Raw genomic sequence first — 17,169 nt, forward strand, 5'->3', positions numbered from 1 at the left:
CTACTCCCGCCCGCGGGGGCCGCCGCGGGGGCCGGGCCCCTGCCGCCCGCCGGGCTCGCCGCCGCCCGCCGCGGCCCTGCCCGCCGGCTCCGGGCCGTGCTGCCGGGGGGCCCGCTGCGCCCGGGGGGCCGCGCTGCCGCGGGGCGGCCCGGGGGGCTCCGGCGGCGGCGGCGGGCGGTGCGGGGCGGGCGGCCGCGCCGCGTAGAGGAAGAGGGCCGGGTCGGGCATGGCGTCCTGCTCCTCCGGCGGCGGCTCCCGCGGGCGGGCGGCGGCCCCGGGCGGGCGGCGCGGCGGCGGGCGGTGGCCGCGGCGGCGGGGCCGGGCCTCGGGCGGCGGCGGCGGCGGCTCGGGGGGCGGCTGCCCGCCCGCCCGGGGGCCCGGCAGGCGCTGGGCCGTGGCGTGCAGCTGCAGGGACAGGTAGGCGGCCGCCTCCGTCTGCTTGTGCAGCTCCGTGTCGAGGATGGTGACGCGGTGGCTCCGCCGCTTCAGCTCCTCCAGGAACCGCCGCTCCTTGGTGCGCAGGCTGGAGCGCAGCGCGGCCACCAGCGTCTCCTTGTGCCGCAGCTCCTTGCGCAGCTCCAGGTTGTCCTTCTCCTTCTCCTGCAGCTGGGCCTCCATCGCCCGGCACTTCTCCTCCAGCTCCCGGTCCAGGACATCTGCGGGGACAAGGCGCAGAAGGGGGTCAGGGGCGGCGGGGGGGCTCAGCCCTGCGCGGCAGCCTCAGCCCCTCGACGTCCCCACGCTCCCGACGTGTGTGTGGACGTGGCTGCTGGCGTGCCCCAGCAGTGCCACCAAGGCTGCTCGGGCACCGTTGGGAGCTTGGGGCTCCAAAGCCCCCCGTGAGCCGCCCCAGCATGGGCAGCCTTTCCCCGCGCACCGCAGGCAGGGGAACCCCGGCAGCCCCGAGCTGCGGTGCTGTGGGCGCAGTGCCATGTCTGACACCCAAATGGGGGGGGGAAGCAAAGGCAGTTTCAGCGCAGGACACCGTTGCCGAGGAACATGTCGCCTCTCCCTTGCTGCAGCCTTGTGCTGCAGTTTTAAAGTTTCCCTGGTTAACTGTTTTTTCACGCTAAAAGTGCCTTTGAGTGAGTGCCAACAGAGGGCACAGGGGAGTGTATGGGCTGGGGGAGAAAAGGAAACAACAGTGAAACCATCAGCCCAATGTAGGAGGGGTCGTTGAGCTCAAGCCACTCCACAGCCTGATTAGTGAGGAGGGAGATGCTGATCCAGATTACGGAGGAGCCGGGCTGTGCTCAGCAGGGAAGGAACCCCCACCCCGGGTGGGAGGAGTGGGCTCAGAGGGAGCCCGTCCAGCGGGCGGGATGGCTGGGCTGCCACCCCCCCCGGCTGTTGTGCGCTCAACGCACCGTCACCTTTGGTCACCAACGCCTGACCCGTTCATCATTCTGCTCTGGGCAGCCGCCCATTGCCAGTGACGGGGCGCGGACAGGACTTGTTAAAAGAGGCGCTGCATCGAGCCGCAGGTTCCCCACGGCCCCCACCGCCCTGCCTGCCCTTCCCACCCTCCTGAGTCACGCCACTGATAGCAAAAAGTGTGACTTCACATGGGGCCCTGCACATTCCTCCTGCACACCCTGCACCGCTCCCGCCAGCCTGCGTGGGTGCCCTTCCACGTGCCTGCAGAGGGATAACGCCTGACTGACATCCCTCCCATCACCCATCCGTCCAGCCCGCTCACCATCCATCCTTCCTCCATCCCACCTGCCATGGGGGTGTCAAGAGATTGCATTGCGTGAACACTGCTACAGCACTTTGGATAAAAAAACTTTGCATTTCCCCAATCCCTTCTGCCTAATGACCTCGAAAAGCTGGAGGAGGTGAGAGATGGAGGGGAAGCATGGCAGCCACAGCGACTCATTTCGCAGTGACTCTCTTCTCTCCTCTCCTCTGGGCAGCCTTCCATCCGCCGTGGACACGCACTGAAGTTGTGCCTGTACAGGGGCACCCAGGTCCTGCCCCATGGCCACGTGCAGGTCCACCAGGACCCACTTCTATGCACCAGACAAGGTGCCCCCATGCCCTGGAGGGGCAGGGCTGGCCCGGCCGGCAGCCCCGTGTGCTGGGGGGCTCCCTGGGGGCCTGCAGCCCTCTGCAGCTGGTGGCCTTGCACTTGGGACAGCAAAACTGCCTTGGAGGTGATGCATTGGGAAGGATGCTCTGAAATGGGAAGGAGGAGACTGGAGCGTCGCTGGCAGCCAGATTTCACCTCCTCTCCACACCTCCTCCAGGCGGGAAGGAGTAGGGGGGCAGTGGCTCAAAATGCTCTTGCCCTTAGCCAAAAAGCATTGCCATCTCCATTTGCGGCTGCTGTGAGCTCATGAGGGGGTGCATTCCCCACACTCAGTCCTGGGAAGTGTCTGGGGGATGGGGCCACCCCCGGAGGGGGCACATCCCACCTACGGGTTCGAGGTGGCAGCTGGAGCAGCCGGTGGGGGGGATTCGCAGCCTCGCGGTGAAGGGGCCGAGCTCAGCCGGAGGGCTGGGCTGTGAGGCCGCGCCGTGAGCCCGGTACAGGGTCATGGGGAGCTGGACCACTGGACCTCTCTGCCCGCAGCCGGACTCCTGCCCCCGGCAGCCCTGGCTGCAAACCGCTGCACCCAGCCCTTGGTGGGGCGCAGGGAGGGGAGCGAACGCTGGCACCTGCCTGCGCTCACCCCTGCCTGCCCGGGCCTGCTCCCATTGTCTGCAGTAATCTCTGCTTTTAACGATACAATTTGCAACCGCTTTATAGCCTCAGCTCCTAAGTGTCTTCTGCAGAGGAAAAATGCTTCATAATGAGATCTTAAGGGAGGCAGTTGCACACGGTAATTATTACGACTGGCATTTGAAGAGCAATCATTCGATGGCATCTTAAATTAGGTGGTTGCCCCATAAACGTGGCAAACGTGATCCTACTCTTTGTAAGCTGTTAAAAGGCTGAAGGATGGGCAGAGACCTGTGGGTGGGATTTACTGCAAATTATGGTCTGTGACGCACCGATGGCACCCAGAGGGCTTGACGGGAGGCCCTCCTGCCAGCAGCGAGCCCACCCGCACAGGGAAGGGACCCCGGGCTTGGCGGTGGGGGGGGTGAGCTGGAAACGGGGGTCAGCTGGGGGCTGTGATGGGCTGGGTGAGCACTGCCCGCTGCACCCCCCCCTCCTGGGCACAGCCCTGGGGCCAGGAGCCCCACATCCCCCTGGAGCCAGCCACGGTGCTGCCAAGGGACAAGAACCCCGACAGCCCCGGTGAGAGTGGCCCCGTGACCCCCCTGGCACAGCCAGCCCTGGCTCTGAGGACGAAGCGCAGGCTGGGTCTCGGTGCCAGGGACCGTGCCTGGGCAGTGACAGGGACGAGTTTCAGCTTCATCCCTGGGGTGGAGGAAGAAGAGGAGCTAGGTGGCTCACGGAGCATCCTCTGCCAGCCATGGGCACCCTCTGCCAGCCATGGGCACCCAGGCACCATCACCTGCCCTGGGTGCTGTTGGGGTCGGGGACATGCCACCCAGAGCTGTGCAGTGGCATTTGCTGGCCTGCAGTAGCAGTGTGGCAAGGGCGGTCTCAGCCTGTGGCACCTCAGGACAGAGGCAAGGCCAGGCAGGACGGAGCCCAAAGGGACACACCGGGGAGACGGACATGCACCCGCTCCCTGCCGGGCTGTGGATGGAGTGGGGCCATGGCCCCAGCCAGGCGGGTGGTAGGAGCCCCGGGGCACCGCAGCCCGTGGGCCTCGCTGGCCACAGTCCACTGCCCGGAGAGTTGCCCAACGCATCCCGCTCGGGCGCCAGGCTGGCCACACTCTGCTCCGCGGGTCAGGACTGCGGGGGAGGGGGTGTGCAGGAGACACAGGCAGCGGCGGCATCCGCCTCCAGATGAGGGGCTGCGGCAGAGGATGCTCAGGAAGGGGAGAACAGTGCCCATCTGCGTGCTGGCAGCGTCATGCTGTGCCCGGGATGTCCCTGCTCCGCTGGCACGTCCATCTGCAGCCGGCACAGCCCAGTCTGCAGCCAGGCCCCCCGCTCCCCCCGCTCCCCCCGCGGAGCAGACCCTGTGCGCCTTTAGCCCCTGAGAGACGGGGGCGAGCTCAGTGCCAGCTCCCCGCTCCTGCGCCTCTCGGCACAGCCCCGCATTTCAAAAACCTGCTCTCAGCCGCTGGGTCCAGGAGCCACCCTGCTGCTTGCTGTTTGCCAGCGCCGAGAGGTGCCGGAGCCCCAGCGTGTGCTGGTCTGGCAGGAGATGTCCCGCACGGCATGGGGGGGCATGATCCTGGGGGAATGAGGCTGCCTTTGGGCTGGAGAAATGCTTTGCCGGGGCTCGGCAGACAGGCAGGCAGGGCTGCCTGTCCCACACCTGCCCTCGCCGCCGCAGCAGCCCAGGAGGGGCCGCAGGATGCCGGGATGGGTGTCCGAGGGGACAGCGTGTTGGGCCATGCCTTTTGGGCAGCTCGCCGCTGCTGGTCCCAGCCCTGGGCTGGTGCCTGGAGCTTTGCAGACGTTTTTCATGCACCAAGACTTTTCTCCCCCTGATTTGGGAACGTGAAAGATTATTTTGCGGGTAAAACTGCCTGTTTGATGAACCAAAGGTGCTGGGAGATTATTGGAATCAGCGTCTGGATTGCAATCGGAGAGGGGAGATGGGCGGGGAGGGGGGCTGATAATGTCCTCGTTTCCCTGGAGCTGTGGGGTTTGCAGGCTCCGAGTGCCGCGCTGGGGGGCTGTGAGCCGGGCTGTAGCAAAGCCCCCCTGGGGACGCTGGCCTTCGCAGGCAGAACCTTCCTGGGCGGCTGCCCAGGCACTTCACGGGACTGCCCACAGGCTGCGCGCGCTGCCCTCGGCCCAACCGTCCCCTGCAGACAAGGTCCGCGTCCCCTCCCTGGTCCACCCCGATGGGCCCCTCCGGCTGCCCGGCTCTTTGGCGGCCCCCCGCCCCCATGCACGCTCCCCCTTATCTTATCTCGTGCGAAAACCTGTGCTCTCACCTTGCTGGCGGGCTTCCAGCTCTTTTATTTCCAGGTCATGGGTGAGCTCTGGAAGAGAAATCAAACAGGAGTGAGAAGGAGCATCCTGCCCGTCCCACCCGCTCCCCGTGTCTCCCCCTGCCCCCCGCTGGGGCGCTGGTAATCACCGTGGCTGTGGCGCTGCCTCTGCCTGGCCCACGGTGTGAGCGGGGCCATCTCAGAGCACCAGGCACAGGCTGAGCTAAAAACAGACCAATTCTGGCAATTTATACGCTATTAAGCAGGTTTGGGATCTGGTGGCTGCCGCAGCGCTTGCCCCTGCGATGTGGCCACGGCAGTGTCTGTGGGTCCTGCCCACGGCGGAGCGGGAGGCTCCGCTTCTCCAGCAATGCCTTCTCTTTTTTCTAAGAGAGTTGCAAACCATTTTCGGTGCTTTAAACCAGGACAAAGAGCAGAGCACTGGACTGAAAATAGACCAAAGTGTAAGCTGCCGCCCCAAGTATTTCATAATTTACTGCTTCCAGGCTGATCTCTGCACGTGACGCCAGCGGGACGGCCGCGTCCCCGCGTGGTGCACCCGCAGAAGGATGCTGCCCTGCTCCGGGGGCAGTGTGTACCTTCGACATCCTCCGCAGTCTGCCACCGAGCGCAGCCCGGGCGCTGCAGGTATCTCCCTGGGCAGAGGGGGACAAGGCAGCAGCAGCGCTGGAGAGGAGCTGCGGTTTGCGGGAAGTGGCCCGCAGCCTCCCGAGGGCTCCGCAGGGCTGCTGGATACAGATGTCCCACCGCGGGACACAGGCTGCAGACGGTGGGCACCACAAAGCGTCCCTGCCACCGCCCCGTCTCCCGCTGCCGCAGGCCCAGGACGGGGCGGCAGTGCTGCGGGTCGGGGGGCAGGCAGCCGCAGGCAGAGCTGCCCACGCTGCACCCGGGAGCAGCAGCGGCTGCGGCGAGGGCAGCATCCTGCGGCGATGAGCCCACCGCGGGGCTGCAGCCCCTGCCCGCCTGCTCAGCCCTCACACGCTGCCTGCTTCTGCCTGCTCTCTGCCTGCTCTCTGCCTGCACTCTGCCTGCTCTCTGCCGAGCCCTGGGCTACAAAACCAGCTCACAAAGGGCAGTGAGGGAGGGAGCTCAGGGACTTTCTGGAGTTCCCTTTAACCTGCACACCTTTACAGACAATCTCTTTTGAATTTATTATCAGATCCCACCAAACTGCCAGTGTCTCCGAGAGGAGGAGAAGGGCAGCAGCAGCATTCAGTTGTTTGGAGGCTTTTTTTTCCCCCTGAAACTGAGTTCAAATGGTTAATCTTTGCCCTACATTTTTCTTTTAATCTGCTTTCGTGTTGACTCTAATCCTCATCACCGCCATGCTTCTGAAACGAAACACTTGGCTCAGGCTGCTCTGCCCGTCTGTCTTGGAAAACAAATCTGTAGTGAGAAGGCAGAAGTAACTGAGAATGTAATGCAGTTTCTGGAAAGCTTTCAGCCCTCCCGACTGCCTCGTTGGAAATCAAAGGCAACTCTGTTATTTTTCTGAAGCTAAAATAATAGGTTTGGAGTCTCAGATATATTTCAAATGAAAACTAAAGCAGTCGCCCCTTTCCAAAGAAGACATCGCCCTGCTGAGCGAGCGCAGGGCTCGGGGGTGATGCCCAACCCGGGGTCCCTGCTGCTGCGCTGGAGCCACGAGGGCTGGTGGGAACCTGCCCCAGTACTGTCCCCATGACCGCCGAGCGGCAAATCCAGGGGACAGCACCCTGCAGGGCTCTTGGGCGCTCCCAGCTGCTCCGCACTCCTGTATCCCACCTCCCATGCTGCCGCATGGCTGCAGCCGGCTGCCAGCAGCTCTCCCGCTCGGCCCCGCTGCCTCCAGGCGTCCCCTGCGCAGGGTGATGCGCTTCAACTTGCCTTGCGCAGGATCACAGTATCACAGTATGCTAGGGATTGGAAGGGACCTCAAAAGATCATCTAGTCCAATCCCCCTGTCGGAGCAGGAACACCTAGACGAGGTTGCACAGGAAGGCGTCCAGGCGAGTTTTGAATGTCTCCAGAGAAGGAGACTCCACGACCTCCCTGGGCAGCCTGTTCCAGTGCTCTGTCACCCTCACTGAGAAGAAGTTTCTTCTCAAATTTAAGTGGAACCTCTTGTGTTCCAGCTTGAATCCATTACCCCTTGTCCTATCATTGGTTGCTACTGAGCAGAGCCTGGCTCCATCCTCAGATGCGGCCGAGGAGGGCTCTGTACTCCCTGCCGTGGGTGAGGACCCACGGCTCTGCCCCGTGGGAGCCCCCCAGCCCCAGCCGCAGCTGCCCGAGGGCCTGTGACCCTCTTGGAGGCGGCTGAGTGCTCCTCGGGGGGGAAAGATGCTCGTGGGCAAGTTAGAAATGGCTTTATTTAAGAGACGGCCGATCTCAACACGTTGGGCTTCCCTTTGCTGCCTGGGAGGACTGTGCCGGCGCCCCGACGTGTGAGAGCGTGGAGCACAGCCCAGCTTTGCTCTCTGCCGCCCCATCTGCAGGGATTCCTCCCCAAACCCCGCTCCGCTCCCGGCTCCAGCCTTCCCTCTGCCCTTCTGCCAGCACCGCTGAGCAGGCTAATTATTGCCCCAAGGCTTGAGCTCATCTTCCAGTAAAAAGAGAAACAGAAGAGTCAGAGGAATCTATTGCTATTTCTGTTGTGTTTATACCGTGCAAATAAAACGGGAGTGGGAGGGAAGCCAACTCTCCTCTGTAACGCGAGGCTCGTTCCAATAAATGAATCACAGCACGTGGCTCGGGGCTGCGCTACCTTCCTGTAATGCCTCCGACCGGGAACACCAGGGCTGCGGGGGTTTGCTGGGGCCGGCTCTGCCCTGGCCCTGCAGCCAGGGCTGCGGTATTTACCCCCTTCTCCTGCCCGGCTGTGGTGAGGGGTGCACGGCGGCGGAGGCTCCCAAGGCGCCGGGAGCTTCCAGCAGGAACTCCCTTGGGTGCAGAGGCAGCAAACCTGGGGATTTATTTACTTGAATAAGGCCCCTTACGAACACGCTGTTCTGCTGCCGGGTCCAGCCTGGATCCAGGGGCGCTGGCTCACTCCCTGCCTCCCCCAGGGACCCCCCTGGCTTGCCTCCCCCTCGGAGCAGACGCTCCCTCGGTCGGCGAGGGCTCTGGCACCTGGGAGCTGCCACTGCTGCTGCCGCTGCGGGCGATGGAACCTCTCGAGGCTGCGCAGGTGGCAGCTGAGAAAGCTCTGCAGGAGGGTGGGCATTTCCAACGGTGACACCGTGGGGAGGCCGAGGGGATGGTGCAAAAGTTAAAGGTCTAAAACAAGAGCTGCAGGGCAGGCGGTGCAGCTCCGCCACAAGCGCTGACTTACTGACACCTCTTTCCTCCTGCAAACAGCCCCACCAGGTAACGGCATTCAAACCATCAGCAAAGGCATCTTAAAACTAACCAGGGGCTTTGCCCCCATGGCTCCTAACGGAGAGGTGTTGCAGAACCACAGACCTCGCAGACGAGGATGCAACTGGGAACATCACCAATAACCAACTGTGCAATGGGCTCATTTCTGCCCCGGGGACTCAGACCCCCCCAGCTGATTCAGGCACGAGAACTCTGCTGTCTTGCCTATCTGGAGAGGCTGTAGGTGAAGCCATTAAAAGAAAACAAAACAGCAAAAGCTCAGAAAGGATAGGGGAAAAACAGGCAATTCTATCAACGCAGACATGTCTTTGTTTCCCAGGAATCACGGAGGACGAGAGGCTGGAAGACAAGGAGTAATTAGCTACGGCTGAATTATTGATGAGTGATGGCACAAGTTGGAATGTAGCGGCGGCGGGCAGGAGGCCGGGGAGCCGTCGCTCTAGCGACGCTGGCTGAAGGGGAGGGTGACATTGCCGTGGCAGGGCCGGGGCGGGGGGCTGGTGGCTGTGTGCCCCACAGCCCAGACAGGTCCCTGAGCCCTACACCAGACTCGGGGCGGTGCTTCCCGGGAACCGGAGACAGGCAGACCCCGGCCACCCATGGCAGGGGCTGCGGTGACCCTGGGGAGCCACTTGCCCCCGTGCCAGCGCTGAGCCAGGCTCCTGGTGACAGCCTCCGACCTCGGGACGGGCTGGGGGGCTGCAGCCCCTGCCTGAGGGGCTGCGGAGGGTGCCGGGCAGGGACCCTCCCTCCGGAGCAGGCAGCAACCGGGGGCGGGTGGGCGGATGCGCTGATGCTGCCGGTGTCAGTGCTCACCTATCACCGCGGCGGTAAAGCATGGCAAAGGGGTACCAACACCGGCGGTAGAGCCGGGCTGCTCTGGGCTGGGCCGGCAGGAAGGGAACAGATTTGCCTCTCTGTGTGCAAGAGAATAGAGAATAACAAAATATAAACAAGAAAATCACATTTCCTCCCATTCTGAAAGCGGTCTCATGTGCCTCCGTTATTGATGGTGTTCAACTCTCTTCTTTCCCTTAGCCCACTGGCATCTGGGAGAAATGATGAACCCCTTTCACTTTTTAATGATCAAAATACCTTTCCAGGCACAGGACACAGGAGGAAAAGGCAGGAGCAGCTTGCTGGCTAGCGCCGGGTTTTTCCCTGTCCTTACACCTGCAGCCAAACTATGGCAAGGCGCAGGAACGCGCAGCCGGAGGGTGCAGAGCTACTGGGGCTAATCCTCCTTCAGAAATGTGCCCTGAGCACGGTGTGAGAGTGCAGGGAGAGGGTTTAACGATGGACTCCTGTCGTATCACCCACCCGGCCAGCTGGTGCCCAGAATAAAAATTGCTCTGGTTCTTCAGTGTCGCAGCTGGAGGAAGCTGCCGGCAGCCACTGGCAGAGGAGTGATTTCAGAGGGATCGATCTACACTAGATTTGGTGGGCACGTAGCGTGGTCTGGGGAGGGGCTGGTGGCACCCGGGCCAGGGGTGCAAGCCAGAGGCTGAAGGGGATGGGGATGCCCTGATCCCACAGCAAGCAGGATGCCCGGCAGCTTGGCGCTCACCTCCTCCGCATCCTGCTGACCGCCAGCGCGAGCTGCCGCGTGGGACCGGCCCCGGGGTGCCCGCAGGGGCTCTCCTGCCCAAGGTCCTCCGTGGGCACGCAGCTCCCACATGCCACGGCCACACCAGCGCTCACCTGAGCAGTGCTTCTGCAGGCGGAGGATCTCCAGGTGCAGGTCATGGAGCAGCTCCATCTGCTCCTTCTTCAGGAAAGCGATGTGCCGCTGCACGCTCTGGATCTGGTGCTCCAGGGACACGGTCTCCATCGCAACCAAGTTCACGGTCCAGGCCTGCAGGGAGTGGAGACGGCTTGCGATCAGACGTGCAGCAGCACAGCGGCCTGGTGCGCGCAGTGCCTGCAGCCCTCGCGAGGGGCAGAGCCCGCTGCCTGCGGGGTGGGCGGCCGCTCTCCTCTACCCTTTCCACAGGGACGCGGCTGCGGGCGAAGCAGCTCTGCTCAGGAGATCCCCGGGGAATGCTCCCCAAGCCATCCCACCGCCCCAGCGCCTCTTGGGCCGGCTCCTGTCCCGCTGCGCTCGGGCTGGCAGGCTCAGAGGCTGCACAAGCAGAAAACGCTGCCGCATGGACCCTGGCACCCAAGCGGCTCGTTTCTATTTTGAACGTGGCCCTAGGAAATGTGCTATCGCCGGGCAGGATCACATCTGGGACAGGACTGCTCCCCGCAGTCCCCAGGTGGGACGTGCACCAGAGACGAGTTTGGCGCTCGTTTGACAAGCCACATATCACGCAGCAGTAACTGCGGCGAGGGATCTAACACATGAAAAATACAATATGCTCCATCTAACCCGATCAGTGTTACACGGCGAGGAGAGTCATGTTGTCTTCCAGAAGAAGAAACGTCTTCCCCGGTAATTCGCCTGGCAGACAAGAGCTGCTGTCAGTCCTGCGCCGGGCGGCTCAGCCCGCGGCGGGGTCCAGCACCACACGTTAGTGGCTTCGGCAAAGCAGCGGCGCGAGCTGCCTACCTGTACTGCTGCACCGGGGAGATAAAAGTAAACCCCCGAAAGAACCCTTAATCCGGGGAAATACCATTTCGTACAAATGTGAATCCGTCCTTACGCCCTGTGCCCAGCCCCGGAGGAGGGGCAGCCGCAGCAAACCCAGGTGACAGTGGGGAAGACGGTTTGCCAGCAAGCCTGAGGGATGGCATGCACCGCCCCGACCCCGGGAAGCCACTTCCATTTCTTCCTTCACCCACGTTTGACTTCAGTTTTCTTTCTATAGAAACTCCAGAACTAAGCGAGCACTTTGGCTCATGTTTACGGCACGCCCAGCTCCGTAATGTAGTGCATTTTAAGATAATTCCCGCAACCTAAATCAAATCAAACTGCATTTAAGCTCGATTCCGCAGTAAGCGATCTTGGCAGTGCCCCGAGTTCAGAGCTTTGTTCTTGCCAAGGCCTCTCCAGACTGGTGAAATCCCCACCGTCAGGTCTCCCGTTGCATGACGGGGTGGGGGTGTGTGTGTGCAGTGATGCTCCAACACTAACGGGTTCGGGGCGTTCCCAGCTGTGCCCCGCTGCTGCGGCATCGCCCCACGGCCCCAGCCCGCCCCCACCGGCTACGGCTCCTGGCACCTGCGTCACCCGTCCCCTCCACAACCCCGTGGCTCTGCTGACACAGCTCGTATAGCCATGGCGGCCGTGGGGTCCATGGGCGATGTCACCCCTACGCACAGGGAACCACTGCGGGGCGAGAGGGTGGTGATGCCCCGCGGTTGGGGAGAAGGGGCCATGGCGCAGTGTGATGCTGCCTTCACGCCACCCCTGCCCAGACATGCAGCTCCCCCAGCTCCCCTCTGGGGTCTGTAACCCCCCTGCAAGGGGACGGTGCTGCTCCACCTCCCACGGTGCTGCAGGGCAGGAGGGGGTCTCTGCTGTGCTGCAGCCCCTGCAAGCCCCGCAGCCCGCCCGCCTTCCACAGGGATGTCTCGGTTGCAATACCCCCGAGCCAGGCCAGTGCCGTGGGTGTGGGGAGCCGCGGTGCTGCCGTTCCTCTCCCGCAGCGGTGTGGGGTGTGCTGGGAGGGGGCTGGGTGGGCACCCCGACGTGGGATGCCTGTGGGGCACAGGCACAGTGGTTAGAGGCAGCTGCAACACCCAACTGCCACGTACATAAGTAGAAATCATAGAAATTGTCTTCTCCTGTGGTTGCCCCAGCTCAGGGGGGTCAGACCAAGCTGTGCGAGGGGGCTGAGGCTGAGGCTGGCCGTCCCCCTCAGAGGGGGGGATGTGGCTCAGGGCTCGCTCTGCACCCCGGGGGTGCGTCTGCCTGAGGGGGCTCTGCATAAAGCCTGAAATAAGAATATTGGGTCATGGGAACTGGCTTTGGCATATATGGTGCATTGTCACCGGTTTTTTCATGCCCCAGGGAGCCATTTCCAGAGGCAAAATAATGAAATTTGGAGTTTTAGGATGGCTCTGCTCTTTGGGGAATGAAACGCTCCAAACACTCACCCTGTGAATGCTATGGGAAAGCACGAAAAAGACGGTGTGATACATAAAAACAACAGAGACAAAGGTCCTGCTTCTCATCTAAGGTGCTTATTGTGGGAGGTATAATTTATACCGGCTTAAAGCTTCCCTGTGGAACAACGTCATGTAAATGACATTGGATGAGCCTGCTTAGCCCTGCCTGGCTGCAGGCACGGGGTGGATGCTCTGTGCAGGGAAACCACGGGCTTTTCCAGGAACCCCAGGGGATTTGTCATCCCTCAGTGTTTGGCATTTTAAAACGGATCAGTGGAAGAAAAAAAAAATCTAGCTCTAGACTTTACTTCCCAATCATTCCTATTCTTCTGAGTGGCAGGGTGACGATTTTTAAGTCACCTAGCCTTTGCTGATGGCACTGTAATTAATAGACAAGAGAGCTGGCATTCGTTCTTTGTGCCGTGAGAGCTGGCAATGATGGGGATTTCATTAAGTGGAGGGAGGGTAATTTACTTGTGCCAGTGCAACAGCCATGGAAGTTATCTGGCATGTGCCGTAGGCAGGCTAGGAATACAAATCATACCACGGCACATGCCTGCTGCCGGCCCGGGCTGTGGGGGGCTGAGGGAGCGCGATGTGCCGGGCTCTGGAGCAGCTTCTTGATGGGAGTTGTGGCACCTCATCTTGGGAAACGTCGGAAAGTAGGTTGGACGAAGCCCGGGGGATACGTAGTGCTATTTTCAAGCACTTTGTTCTGTCTAGTTGAAATGTCTTTAGTAGAAATGGCTGCAAATTTTCCATTAAACTTTCCCTCCTCCCTTCAAGTGGGAAATCACCCATTTTACCAATGAAAATGTTTTCCTTTAAAAATAAATAGTTGATAAATATCAAGAAAGTCAGAGAAAAAAAAAATTCTGGAATTGAGATCTGTTTGTTGTCCCTGATTTGGAGGATAAAAAGCCTGCACAAATCACCCGGGGGGGAGGGGGAGGGGAGGGGGGCAGTCTGTTTTCAAAATTGCTATGGGAAAGCCTTAGCAGGTTTGAGGTTTGCATCAGCTTTGCCTATCCAACGTGACTTTCACCATTTCCCTCGAGAAACAGCTCTCGGCTTGTGGCAGGAATGTCAGAGGTATTGTGTTTGGGGGAGAACACCTCATTTTGTCCACGTGTGAAATTCCCGTTGGCACTAAGGACACCGAGGCAGGCAGGGGCAGGAGCTGCCCTCGCGGGGAAACGGGGACATCGCTGGCAACGGTCGCGCTGCTGCCTGCGAGCGGCGACGGGGAGGTGTCTCCTGGGGGTCCCGAGCCCCCTGCAACGGGAGCCTGGCAGGGCCACGGGCTGCGGCTGCTGCTGCTTCACTGCCCCACGGCGCCCACGGGCGAAGGCAGGAATGTGCCGTTCGGCTCCGCAGCCGTTAGACGGTCACAGGTAATGATGCAAGAGCCAAGAGTTATTAACGAAGCTGCAATTTAGTCCTGAGGCTTCAATAGTGTCTGTGAGCCATTCCAGTGCCTGTAACGTTACCAGAAGGGCAGGTGAGCTCTCGCCTCGCCGAGGCTGCGTCCACCCATTACCCCAAAGGGTTCCAGAACCGATACCTTCCCTCCGTTGCTTCTGATGTCAAGTGGAGACTGCAGCAGCACTTTGAGCCTTTAGTTTGATGTGTGCCTTTGGTCATTTCACACAGGACAACCACTTGGCAGGTGCTGGCAGTTAGCAGGGATTAGCTGCTGCTGCTGGCTGGCTTAACGCTTTACTAGGCCATGCCATCTCCCGGCTAACAACGCCAAAGCTCCCCATGCCGAGGGCTTCAGAGGACCCGGCAAGTGCTGATGACGGTGTTTCTATGTGATGAAGCAAGGCGGGAACCTTCCGTCTGTGTCAGAGGCACGAGAGCCAAAGCACAGTGACTGGGGCTGTCACTCCCAGGGATGCACACTGTGCCCTGGGCTCGCCAGCGTGGCTCCCGAAAGGATGGTTGTACTGCAGCAAGTAGGGATGGGGCTGGAAGTGACCCCGCTCTGGTCCCTGCCTTGCTGCTGTAGCTGTTGCTTTTCTTTTCCAGACTAGTTCTAACTTGCCAAAGCAACTGGTGGTGGAAATTTTTGCAGTGACCTCTGTGGCTTTGAGTTATGTATGAGGTTACAACTCGAGAAAACAACGTCATTCATAATAAAAGCCAAGGGTAAGTGACAGTCCTCTTTAGCTTGAAGGATGTTCTGTGCCCTTGTGCTTCTGATAGTTGTACATTTACACACAGAGAGCTGGAAAGGAGGCAGCCATCAGCTGAACGGTGATTTTTGCCCCTATTCAAAGGTGACACCTACAGTCAGAGCTGGCCCCTTCTCCCAGCAGAGCTGTGGCCAAATGCTGTCGCCAGCTTTGGAGACGGGACGTCCAAGGAGCTTTGCTCCATCACTGAGAGCTTTCCAGGAACAAGCTTCCCTAGCTGACCATCCAAGACTTTGAGCGCAGGACTCCCAGGGCTCTCCCTGGAGTTGCAGGACAGACACTTGGGACCGGATCTTTAGCTTTAAAAATGCACTTTTACTAAGTTAACCCTCAACTGCAAATTTACTTCCCTGCTACGCTCAGCCACCCCCTGCCCGGTCCTTTGGCAGAGGGTCCCCAAGCCCGGGCCACGGGCTGGCGCCCGGCCATGGCACTGACGTGGGGTGCAGCAGTGCTGGGCTCAGCCCCCCGCAGTTCCCCATGCCGGGTGATCGTGGGCACGGTCTCAACTGCTGAGCCTTCCCGTGGGCCTGCCCCTGCCTCTAAACCACATTTTTTTTCCTCACTCCTTATCTTTTCACCATGCGATGACAGCCTTTGGGACAAGGCACGTTGGGAGTCCTGATCTCAGCTGGGTGTTTCAACGTGCTATGAGAAGGCCTCAGTGAGACTCACAATTTCATCCCAATTTATCAGAATTCTTATTTCACAAAACAAAATGACTGAAGAAGCCTCTTGAAGTAGCTACAATAAGCAATTTAGTTGCAAGTCTACTAAGAGCTGGCTTCCTTTGCACAGATGGATTGTTTGAGAATTTGCTTCCAGGGCAAAACTATGCTGAAGTCTGTTGTTTAATGCCAATCAGAATCCCAAAACTTCGACACAAGAAAAAACCTCAGTTCCTGATGATGCATTTGAAAGGTTAGATACGGTATTGCATGTCCACATACCCCAGCACAAACATCGTCATGCTGAGATCCAGCCCTTATCCGCCTAATAATTTTTCCCCATAAATGGCAAACTAACCAGGAATCAGAGGGCACAAACAAGGTTTGCAGGAACAGGTCGATAATTTATCCTGCTGTGGCTGCCAGCAACCCCCTCTCCATCGCATTAAAACATATGCAGGAATAAGCACTGATACATATTAGAAATCTATACTGCCTAGTACATATGACCTCATAGAATACAAACTTAGAAAACATATGAAAACAATGCCACAAAGCAAGTATGTCTTTAAATGCAAGGAAAATAAGGCAGTAGGAAGCAAAGAAACTTGCAGAAGGTCACAGAGGTAGTGGCAACGCCAGGAATAGAAACTAGAGGTGAAATCCTGGCCTTGGGAAAGTCAGCGGGAAACCTTCCCTGATCTCAGCAGAGGCAGAATTACACTCGGAGTCCTATTTGCTATTCATTATCTATCAGTATCTATTTAGAGATAAAATCAGTAGAAACCTTGATTATAAATTACTGTGTTTTCTCGCAATTCTCTAAACACAACTGCCAGTCTAGCAGCCAGTGCTGAAGCTTGTCATTTGGTTGCAGACGCTGAAAGCAAGGCCGCGTTTTCCCCTGCTGGCTCCGGGGGAATTAACGACGGCTTCAGCTCTCCGCCAGGAGCAGAATTTGGCCCACCACCACCACTACCACCACCACCGCTTGGAATCAACCCTCAGCTTGAGCGGGTGATGCCCGTGGTGCCCTCCTGCACTCCGGGAATTTCGGAGCATCGCTTTCTGCTCCCCCGCCGAGCCCTCCCGCGGCCACCGCCGCGCTGCCCCGGGCTCGCCCCGCGGCAGAGGGCGAGGGGAGCCCCGGGGGGGGCCGGCACCGCCTCACCCCCCTCCCGGAGAGGCGCACGAAGGGCTGTGGCCAACTTCTGCCGGCGACCGCCGGATGCTCAGCCCCGGGCTGCGCCCCGCAGCGCGGCCGCCGCTCCCTCCGCCTCCCCGCGCCGCTCCCGCACCCCGCGGGCAGCTCCGCCGCCGCCGGGGCCGCTCTTCCCGCCCGGGGCCGCCGCCGCCATCCCCCGCCGCGCCCCGCCGCCCCGGTGCCTTACCTGGGGGGAGCGGCGGGGCCCCGCGGGGCGACCGCTGGGCGTCATGGGGGGGCGGCGGCGGCGGCGGCGGGGCCGGGGCCGGGGCCGCGCCGGGCTCCCGCGCTGCCCGCGCTGCCTGCGGCGGCCCCGCCTCGCCCGGCCCGGCCCGGCCCCGCCGCCCGCCGCGCCGTAAACAGGCGGCAACGTGACCGGAACTGGGGAGCTCCGCCGGGGCGGGGAGCGGGCGGGCGGGGGGGGGGGGAGCGGGGCCGCACCGGGCCCAGTCCCGAACCCCCAACGGGGACACCCCCCCCCTTCCGCGGCGGGGCTGGGGCTCCGCCGCCACCGAGGGAGACGCATCGGGTCTGGGGCTCAGCTCCCCGGGGCTCCCCTGGCCAGGTCGGGGCTCGGCTCCCCGGGGACCCCTCCACCGGGCCGGGGCTCGGCTCCCCGGGACCCCCCCGCCAAGTCGGGTCTCGGCTCCCCGGTTCCCCCCGGTTCCCCCCCGCCGGGCCGGGGCTCG

At 61.1% G+C, this 17,169-nt stretch overlaps 1 protein-coding gene across 1 annotated transcript; it reads right to left on the reverse strand.

Annotated features, from left to right (window-relative positions):
- Positions 1 to 16,712, reverse strand: CCDC92B (coiled-coil domain containing 92B; the record flags this gene model as incomplete). Its single annotated transcript, XM_082493225.1, has 4 exons — positions 1 to 656; positions 4,977 to 5,024; positions 10,059 to 10,212; positions 16,668 to 16,712. 4 exons carry the CDS (start codon positions 16,710 to 16,712, stop codon positions 1 to 3), a joined length of 903 nt encoding a protein of 300 aa, XP_082349351.1.
- Between the last annotated feature and the right edge of the window lie 457 nt (positions 16,713 to 17,169).

The sequence above is a fragment of the Vanellus vanellus genome (genome assembly GCF_965231255.1).
Source record: "Vanellus vanellus genome assembly, chromosome: 19".
In the NCBI taxonomy this organism is placed as follows: domain Eukaryota; kingdom Metazoa; phylum Chordata; class Aves; order Charadriiformes; family Charadriidae; genus Vanellus; species Vanellus vanellus.